The sequence below is a fragment of the Podarcis gaigeae genome (genome assembly GCF_964106915.1).
Source record: "Podarcis gaigeae genome assembly, chromosome: 2".
NCBI classification, from domain to species: domain Eukaryota; kingdom Metazoa; phylum Chordata; class Lepidosauria; order Squamata; family Lacertidae; genus Podarcis; species Podarcis gaigeae.
Window position 1 is genome coordinate 64,582,594 of NC_139679.1, and position 10,618 is coordinate 64,593,211.

Here is a 10,618-nt window from a genome sequence, read left to right on the forward strand (position 1 = left end):
AGGAGAATGGTGTGTGGCTGCTTGAGTTTCTTGAAAGAAAGGCAGGATGCATATGTAATAATAGATAAATGAAGCTATAGAATATGTCAGAATCCTACATGAATAAATTCCAAAGACTGTCACTCCCTTACAATATTACCTGCTCAAATTCTTGTGCAGAGGATGAGATAGAATGAGATGAGATAGAACTGCAATGCGCTCTACGTGGGGCTACCTTTGAAGGTGACCCAGAAACTACAACTAATCCAGAATGTGGCAGCTAGACTGGTGACTGGGAGCGGCCACCAAGACCACATAACAGCGGTCTTGAAAGACCTACACTGGCTCCCAGTATGTTTCCGAGCACAATTCAAAGTGTTGGTGCTGACCTTTGAAGCCCTAAACAGCCTCGGTCCAATATACCTGAAGGGGCATCTCCTCCCCCATCGTTCTGCCTGGACACTGAGGTCCAGCTCCGAGGGCCTTCTGGCGGTTCCCTCGCTACGAGAAACCAAGTTACAGGGAACCAGGCAGAGGGCCTTCCCGGTAGTGGCAACCGCCCTGTGGAACGCCCTCCCACCAGATGTCAAAGAGAAAAATAACTACCAAACTTTTAGAAGACATCTGAAGGCAGCCCTGTTTAGGGAAGCTTTTAATGTTTAATAGGTTATTGTATTTTAGTGTTTTGTTGGAAGCCGCCTAGAGTGGCTGGGGAAACCCAGCCAGATGGGCGGGGTATAAATAATAAATTATTATTATTATGATGATGAATATGATGTGCTGCTTGTTCATACCTTGTTGCCCAGAAGCCAGTAGCACAAGTAGTACCTTAAGATCCTTAAGTGGCTTTCTCAAACAGTAGGGGATGAGTTGCACTTGGCTGGGGCCCAAGGGACCTGTGATTGGGCGTTCCAGATGTTAAGGCTGCAAGGGTTTTATTTGGGGTTATGAGCCTAGCCTCTGAAGTTAGGATGGAGTGGTATGAGCAGCTGGCTGGGGCTGAGACCCAGGGGGCTGGTTGGAGCTGGGGAACGAGCCAGGCTGACTTCATCTGTGGTTCTTTAGTGGGAAAGGGCCCTGTTAGTCTCTAGCCATGTCCTTCCCAGGCATGTAACCCCCTTGAGTATGAAGCAGCTGCTCTTACAAGTCTCTGGAGGTCCACTCACCCAGCCATTGCTCAGTCTTTGGGAATTTCTAGCTCTGGCAGGGAAGTCTTGGGGTTTGCTGTGCTGTGGATCTGAAACAACATCCCTGTTCATCTATGGATAATAGAAGGGGAGGTTGTTGGTGTGTGGGTCCTTTCAACCTAGCCTCAAAACTTCCTGGAAGAACACAGATGCTATGCTGCTCCCAAATGAGCTAAACTGAAAGCAAGCAAACTTGTGCTTCAATCCAAAGCTCATTTATTTGAAATGTGACCTTTCATGCATCCATTCATAAAAGTTGTGATGGTCTTCAACATCTAAAGTAATGGTAGCAGTGTGGAATAGCATCATATGGTTCTCTTTCCAAGTGGACCATAGATTTCTGTAGTACTCCTGAGTAAACATATGGAATGTACAGTGGTACCTCGGGTTACAAACACTTTGGTTTACGGACTCTGCTAACCCGGAAGTAGTACCTTGGGTTAAGAACTTTACCTCAGGATGAGAACAGGAATTGTACGGAGGCAGCGCAGTGGCAGCAGGAGGCCCCATTAGCTAAAGTGGTACCTCAGATTAAGAACGGTTTAGGTTAAGAACAGACACCTGGAACAAATTAAGTTCATAACCAGAGGTACCACTGTATTTCTAAAGTTCAGTAGCATGATAGATCTGGGGATTGAATTTCCAAATTGCCCAGCCTCTTTCCCACCACTGTACCATCTCTGCTGCTAGAAGGTACCTCTAGACTGGTTCTTTGGAAATTTTGTAGCTGTTGTTCACTGAATTGGACCCTTTGCCCATCTAGCCCAATACTGTTTGTTCCAGGCGTAGCCAGTGTTATTGGACTATAGTTTTCATCATGTGCCCTACTAGAGTTGTGACCCAGTGGCCTCTGGGGCATGTCCTGTTGTGTGCTTCAGAGTGGCAGCAGGTCTTCAAGGTCTCAGGAAGGAATATTTTGCATTGCTTGCTACTTGAGATAGTTTTAATTAGGAGATGTTGAGGATTAAACCCAGGATCTTATGCATGCGAAACATTCTGCTGCTGAGTTTTGATCTCTTCCACTACAGCCAACTTGAATAAAAAATTGGGGAGGGGGCAGGTAAGCCCTGCCCGCATAATTAAAAACATGATGTGGCACACCATTTGAATGACAATGCCTATTTAGGGGGGCTAGGCCCCTCAAATGTTTTTTTTTTTTGGGGGGGCAAAATAGACCTTGGCTCCTAGGAGTTGGCTCCTATGCTCTACAGAGCTGGATAAATCCACAGGTTTTTTTTTAAAAAAATCAGCCACAGTGCTCTGTTTTCTCTTATACATTTAAAGTCGATGGCAACCTGTTGTAGCATCTACTTAGGCTAACAATACAGTGGTACCTCGGGTTAAGTACTTAATTCGTTCTGGAGGTCCGTTCTTAATCTGAAACTGTTCTTAACCTGAAGCACCACTTTAGCTAATGGGGCCTCCCGCTGCCGCCGCGCTGCCAGAGCACGATTTCTGTTCTCATCCTGAAGCAAAGTTCTTAACCTGAAGCACTATTTCTGGGTTAGCGGAGTCTGTAACCTGAAGCGTATGTAACCTGAGGTACCACTGTAAATGTTTTCAATCAGATGCATTCCTAACCAAGTTTTTATTTCCTCTTGTTTCTTTGTGTCTCAGGTCTGCTAGCAATCCTGATTCCTCGACTGGGCATTGTCATCTCTCTGGTGGGCTCAATCAGCAGCAGTGCCCTCGCCCTGATCATCCCGCCCCTCCTGCACATTGCCACCTACTACTCCGACGGCATGCATCCCTTGACCATTGCCAAAGATATCCTGATCAGTTTCATTGGTTTTGCTGGGTTTGTGGTGGGAACTTATGAGTCTCTCTTTGAACTCATCGTACCAACTCCCACCGCCGTCAACGCCACCCGTGCCTTATAAATGACACACTAAACCTGTGCACACCTTTCTATTTTTCTTTGCTGTAGAATATTTCGTCAGCCTGGCTGGATCCTGGTTTCCATTGTAGCAACTGCAGTGACCTGTTGCCCCTTCTTTGCTTCCCAACTGTATTTATTTTGCTGATTTAAATGCAAGCGGACAGTGGAAAAGGCAGGACTCCGATCCGCGTCTATGCTTCTTTATGTACAAGTCAGGGGCGGTTGATTTAAGAACCTGCACAGTACGGTTATTAGTCTTTGACAAGAGTGGAATATTGTTGTCTGCGCCAGTGTGAGTCTCTCTGATAGAATGATGCTGAATAGTCCGCAGGGATCTTGGTTTATACAATCTCCTCTGGAATCTAGTGAATTAATAATTCCAATACTGTCAAAAGGGCGACAAAGCCCTTTAAACATCATGTTACCATTCCTTGGGAAGAGAACCCAAGACCAAGTGTATGGGCTGGAGGCACATGATGCCACCACTTGGCTGATGCTAAGCAGGGTCGGGTCTGGTCGGTGCCTGGATGGGAGGCCGCCTGGAAACCACTTGAATGCCACCTTGGATTCCATGACAGAAGTATGATGGGATTGATTGAAACAAACAAAAACCCTTGAATCTCTTTGCTGCTGTTCTGAAATGCTTCTGTCTGACAGCTTACTGATTGCATTGTGTATCTGCATTTTTGGGGAAATGATGTATAACTTGGAAGTGGCAGCAAGCACAGAACAGGAGAGAAACCAGCAGAAGTCTGTTAGCAGTTTTTTAAAGTGGATTGCACAGATTGAAGAGCCTGTTGGTTATGTTCCCTTCTTGCTTTCTGCCCTGCCCCCTTTTCCACCTTTGGGTACATATCAGCAGGAACGACGGAGTTGTAGGTAGACTCAAGCACAATAAAATACAATGCACAGTACTTGAACCACTCTAGTTGGGCTGCCTGCAAAAGATGGCAGTTTCTGTTGCTTCTCAGCAGTACTCCATGGCAGGGTATACTTGAGACTCTGTGGTTTCAAGCACACTGGGAGAAAGGTGCACGTATGAATTGGGCTTAGGATACGGTAATAATTTCAAATAAGGAGGTAATATTGATTATAATTCACGGCAGGACATAGTCAACTGTAGGATACAAGCCATCCTCTCCTGTTTTGCAATGGAAGTTGCAACAAGCAGTTACTAAACATACAGTTTTGAAGAAAAGGAAGCAGTGACCGTACAAAATGTACAGAAATCAAAACTGTTGATGCTGTGCCCATGTATTGGGTCATAATTCAATGGAATCTGCCTACAAACGAGAGCCATTTTACATGAGAGAGAAAAACAAACACCCATCTAGAGAGAGAGATGTGGGATGACTTTGACTGCCCCTCTTGTGACTCCTATGCACACTGTTGGAGCTTGCTGTTGAACATGACTTTTGTTTATTGTCATCTGTGCGGTCTTCACATGTGTACATTTTTTACTACACCTGCTGAGTAAAATGTCCTATGTTAAAAGGCCCTGAAAAATTAACCAATCAAAGCCCCCCCACCAAAAAAATAAAGGTGTTGAATATGTACATGAAAAGTCTTTTTTAAAAACCCTTGCATTTTTTGTCTTCTACTATATTATTTCCTCTTCTCTTGATACAGGTTTTACAGAAAAAGCAAAACTTAATGTGCCAGCTTGATTTGATGAAGTTATTTTGTCTAAAATCCAAATTTTGTACATTAGCTAACCATAACTTGGAGTGCAGTCCTAAATATGTCTACTCAGAAGTGACTCTTACGGAATTCAACTTAACTTTCAGTGTATGTTGCATGGTATTGTACACTTACCCATTTTAAACTTTATAGTGGAAGCAGACCAACTTCCTTTTTTAAAAAAATTGCTCAGAAGTATATTTTAATTGTTTGTTACGGCATTAATTTATTGAGTATGTAATATAACTGCTAAAGTCCTTGCACATACATACAGCTTACATTGCAGTGTCTTGCACTTCTGTCTTGATTCGTCAAGGCTTCCGAAGATTCCTGTATTTATTTCTCTGGGTGTAAGCCCTATTGAGTTTAATGGGATTTGCTTGTGGGTAAATTTGTGCAGAATTGTACTTTTAGTTTCTCAGCTAAAGAAAGAAAGATATGATGTGCATGGCAGCTAGAAACTTAAAGCAGCTAAGCAGTATGGCTGCCTTTACAGAACTATAGAACCCCAAATTTCAGGCCTGGGGGTTAGAAGTGGGAGATTTCATGAGTGCCAGAGATGACACTTCAGACATTGTACTTTACTGTTCATGAAATAAGTTTCTGAGATAGCTTTGCTCAAGTGTAAGTGTAAGGAAGTACTTATTCATACTTCCTTTTAAAAAATGTTCCTTTAACTCATTCTCTCTCTCTCTCTATATATATATGTTCTTGCTTTAAATATATAATCATGATGCTTTATTTACTAGTCTCCAATATAAATCATACTACCACTCTCAGAGAAATGTAGAATGGCTTTCTATGCCCCTTTTTAATTCTCATAACACTACTACAAATGTCTCCTTTCCTTTGAGGTAGACTTTAGGTTTACACTGGAAAAGTGTTTCTCTTCCTACATGGTAAGGAAGGCAGGAGTTTAGAGAAATAGAAGTAAAAACACTGGACTTCTGGAACGGATTAAGATCGTAAACCGAGGTACCACTGTAATGTCTTGTTACTTAATGCTGAGACATTAATTCAAATTACTTACGTTTTGCCCACTGGATCCAGAACCTCAGTGTGGGCACTTAACAGTGCAGAACCCCACTGTGTCGGTAGGTAGAAATTAGGGCACAATATTTTTAGATTATATTTTACAGAACACTCACACAGCTTTAAGTAAAAATTACAAGAGATAAAATTAAAATGGCTTTAAGCAGTAATTTCACAGTAGGGACTCCTTTTTTATGAGCTGGCATTTAGGCAGTCCATTCCTTGAAGACTGTTTCTGATTGTTTCGTATTAGTTTACTAGAATCATTAGGCTTACAACTCATAGGGACTTTCACTTCCAATGTTGTATCTTAAATTTTAGTGTCCAATTAGTGTCTAAAGACTAGCAGCTGTTTGTTGTAGGGTAAACAGAACAAGGGAACTTTAAAGGGGCGATGAAGCAATCATCTGAAAACCTGAGTTGCCTTCGTTTCGCCCTGGAGCTCATCCAGCTTCTCAGTTGAGTGCCATTTAAACTATTTTGCATGTCCTCTTAAAAATAGCCTGCTGGAAGAAGATGGTTTTTGCATTCTCTGGGTCAGAATGCTGCCCTCTTCCTTTCTCTTCGTATTATGAGGTGTCCTCCTTGACTTTCATCACTCCCATAATGTCCAGCATTGAATTAAACATTCAATTGAATTAAACATTCAATTCCACTGCATTTAGAAACATTTTAATCTGTCTTAATCTGTTACTGTAATGGTTCCATAATAATTTCTAGTCTATTTAAATATTAGTTGAAATGCTCCTTTCAGTGGGAATAATGGTTCTACCTGACTCCTAGATAAATAAACTGCTTTAACAGCCATGAATCTTTAACTGGAGATTGTGGGGGTACACCACGGATTGATATCTGAATTACTGCTAAATATAACATGCATTGTTTGGGTGGTGGCAAATGCTCTTATCTGTGCAGCTTTGTTACTGTTATGGTGGTCTTTGGAGATCTATGGTTTATGAAGTACCCATTTTACTTGCTTTTCAAAGTACCATGCAGGTGAACCAAGGCCTAGTTGTGTTTTGTACAGAATGCAGACAATAGGAGATTTCCCAGAGGCACTGAACTGAATATTTTTGCCATGTTAAACATTTCCAGCACCTTGTGATTAAATCCAGAGAAGGGTTTCCATGTCTCAGTTTATGGACAGTTGATATCTGGTGAAGTTTCAAAATAGTCTCTTGGTCTAGTTGAGACAATAATCTGACCTTTCACATACTCCCTCCATGAGAGTCATCTGTATTGTTATTTCTGTGTTGACTTTGAAAAAGGATAGAAAGGGCATTTCTGTCTCAAACCAAATTTATGCTTCATTTATTTTTATTATTGTTGTTTTAATAGCACCATGGTGATCAGAGTTGTGGGAAAGATGCTTACAAGATCCAAACGCAACTCAGGTCTTCCATTAAATTTCTATGGGAGGAGAATTGCTGGCTGTGACCTTCATAAACTCACAGCAAAAGCTCCAAACTGGTAACCTTTAGATCTGCACAATGACACAGACAACATGGTTGCCAGATTGAAGCACAACATTTATCTGCCTCCTTATAGAAGACTATGGGAGAGCCTTGTTGCCTGTGCAGATCCAGCCTCTGGGATTACTTTGAAATCCCATGAGGTTATTCTGGGTTTGCCAAGAGGAGAATATGGGAATGGCTGTGCTCCTTTGAAGGACCTTCCTATGTTGTCTCATTTTTATATATATATATAATATAGGGCAGATTCAAACAAACCAGTTTTTAGGGCAAGTTAAATTGGGGGATATGTTCATGTTTCTCAAAAATGACCAAGCAGAAGGAAATATATAGGATTATCGACAAAATGGCTGTGAAAGAAGAGGTAGCTTTGAAGATGGGCAAAAGAGTGTGTGTGTGTGTGTTTGTGTGTGTGTATATGGAGTCATTCATTATGTATTTATTTGTGCCTAAATTTGTCTGTTGCAAGCAAATATTTTGTTTGCTGCTACTGTGCAGATCAAATGGAAATGCTCAGTTGTGTATGTGTGTATAATGGTGCTGTACCTGAATCATGTTCTTTACTGGATATATTATTCAATAAAGTCTGTTTTTTACTTTATAAGTATTCAACCATGACTTTGTTTGGAATGTTTTGGATTGTTTGTATACGTCTCCTAATATCTAACTTCAGCAGATTACTAATTTTAGTTATTTAAGCCTCTGTGGGTGAGGACTGGGTAGCCACACAATGAACTGGGTTGCTTTTTTAACCGGAAACTTGGTGAGCTGTCGCACAGAGTATTGTATGTTCCGATTTGTTTTACCTGGATTTTAATTGTCACTGTGTTTTTCTTTTTGTAAATAGCCCTGGAAATTTTGTGTATAACATAATAATAACAACAAAAATAATAATGGTATGATGATTTCTGAATATGAGATCTTGATAAGAAACAGGGTTCTAATGAAGAAAAATAAACTCAAAACTGTCTAGTTCTCCTTTATTATGCCTTAATGATATGTTTACCATCAACTTTTGATGCACTGTTTTGTGAGAGGACTGTTTTCAGGCAAACAGTTCTCAGTTTCTAAAATATATTGCTTTTCGTCTCTCAGAATGTAGGTTTCTTTTGCTGATCAATTTACAGAAATGCTTTAGACACCGTATTTTTATGGGCTGTCCTAAAGCCATCTCAAGGTAACACACTGTTGCAGGAATGGACAACCTGTGCAATCCCTTGGCCCTGATGTTGTTGAACTACAAGTCCCATCATCCTTGACCACTGGCCATATTGGCTATGGCTAATCCTAACCTCCGCCCTGCTCTGAGGCCTTGTTCCCACAGACAATGGTGTTAAGAGCTGTACTGTATCTGGATTGAACCTGACTGCAAGTTGGGAGCTCATGTGATGGGATATTGCCCATTTTGAAGGAAGGAAAATTTAGATACATGGTAACCTAGCTTCTCAAGAAGAAAACTAAGCTGGGAACTTTCTCCTTATCGTACTTTTCGGGTTGGGTTTTTTTTGTTTTTGTTTTGTTTTCTTTGTATGGGACAGCATTTTATTAATGCCATTTAGGGAAGTTTTTAAGGTTTAATGCTGTATTGTGTTTTTAATATTTGATTGGGAGCCGCCCAGAGTGGGTATAAATAATAAATTATTATATTATTATTCTAGTGGCAATGCAATTGGGACTTCAATTCATGCAAAATAAACACAGTGCTTTTCACAACTGCAGGAGTTGGTGATAATGCAATCTTAGAATGGTTGAGTAAACCAACCCCCATAGTGTGACAGGGAAACCAGTGTGTCTATTTGTTTGAGTCTGAATAATGACTTCCTGGTGCACTGCAGGTGTTGGTTTACTGAGAGTGAAATAAAAATAATCATAACTCATTTTTATATCTTCCCCATTATCCATAAGAAATAGATTTGACTAATTTCTAATGAGATCTTTATTATTCATAACACCCAGTCATTTTCCCTCCAACTCCTCCCATCTCTCTTCTCAACTACTGTGTCCTCTTCAGGACAAACCTTTTAAGCCCAGACTTAATAGTTAACAGACTATAACACCCATCTGTCTGGCTTGCCAATCAATATGAAATTGGAAATGACATCAGTGGTTGTAAACTAGTCTTCCCAGTGAATGAATATATAAAACAAAATCCCAACACCTGGGCTCTTGAAGTCCTAGATTCTCAGACTGGGATAGCTTGGGAGGACTTGGAAATGTTGACACTTGAGCGTCAATCTGAAGTTTTTGGAAACACTCCAACATCTGAGCATCTGTGTGTTCTTTGAGGTTCTGTTTGCCCAGACAGCATAGTTGTTGCCTTTTAAACTACTAATGAACATGATGTTTCAATGCATGACTATATGTGTTTCTTCTGAAGAAGAGAAGAAGAGTTTGGATTTGATATCCCGCTTTATCACTACCCGAAGGAGTCTCGAAGCGGCTAACATTCTCCTTTCCCTTCCTCCCCCACAACAAACACTGTGAGGTGAGTGGGGCTGAGAGACTTCAGAGAAGTGTGACTAGCCCAAGGTCACCCAGCAGCTGCATGCGGAAGAGTGGGGACGCGAACCCGGTTGCCCAGATTACGAGTCTACCGCTCTTAACCACCACACCACACTGTCTCTCTTCTGCCCAATAAAACGAGGCAAGATTCTGTTTGATTGAGTTTAAAACAAGTCTGCAATTGGTAGCTTGAAGAAGCATCTCCTGTGCTTTTCGAATCAATGTCCAGAGATGACCAGAGTACATCCAATATTTCTCTTCCTTCTCCAGCTTGCTTTCATGCATCCCTGATTACTGATGCCCTGATTACTGATCCCAATGTCACTCTTGATTCTTTGCAAGTGCTTCTTCCCAGTGTGTGGATCCTGTGTGCAAAGGGAGTCTTCACAGTCTCCCAACACACTGGTGATTTGTTTGTGTGAAGTAAATTGAAGGTAGCAGCAGAATTAAAGCGCTTAAAGTTGGTTTTATCCCAGCTTGTTTTTTTTTAATTATTAGGGTGCATTTGCATCAGAAGAATAATATACATTTAAAGTGCAACTAGAGAATTACTCATGAAGCTAACTTTGCTCCCTGATTTCAGTTTATTTTCTAAAATGTGACATCACCTATAAAAGCAGTGCTTTATCACAAAAATTAGCTCTGTGAAATATAATGTAAGTTATATCATAGCATAATTGCCACGATCCAGTGTCTCTTAATTGTTTTTTTCTTATGCACTTCACACACTCTGGAGAGTAGGACTGCAACAACTTAAGGCTGCCATTGATCTCTCTCATTTTTCATTATGATCTCTCATTTAGAATTCAGAACATGGCCCCACTGGCTAATAGTCTGTGAAATTAGAATGTTTTCGTACTGAAAATTGGAAACCCAATTTTGAGATT

The 10,618-nt window shown here is 40.9% G+C and overlaps 1 protein-coding gene across 3 annotated transcripts in view; it reads left to right on the forward strand.

Moving 5' to 3' along the window:
• Positions 1-8,203, forward strand: part of LOC310839802 (proton-coupled amino acid transporter 1-like) — a 45,233-nt gene extending 37,030 nt beyond the window's left edge. For all 3 annotated transcript variants that reach the window (XM_083728740.1, XM_083728741.1, XM_083728742.1), the window contains exon 11: positions 2,784-8,203. In XM_083728740.1, coding sequence (XP_083584866.1) covers positions 2,784-3,046 — 263 coding nt within the window. In that variant the 3' untranslated portion in view covers positions 3,047-8,203. The remainder of the gene's footprint in view (positions 1-2,783) is intronic.
• Positions 8,204-10,618: the final 2,415 nt, after the last annotated feature.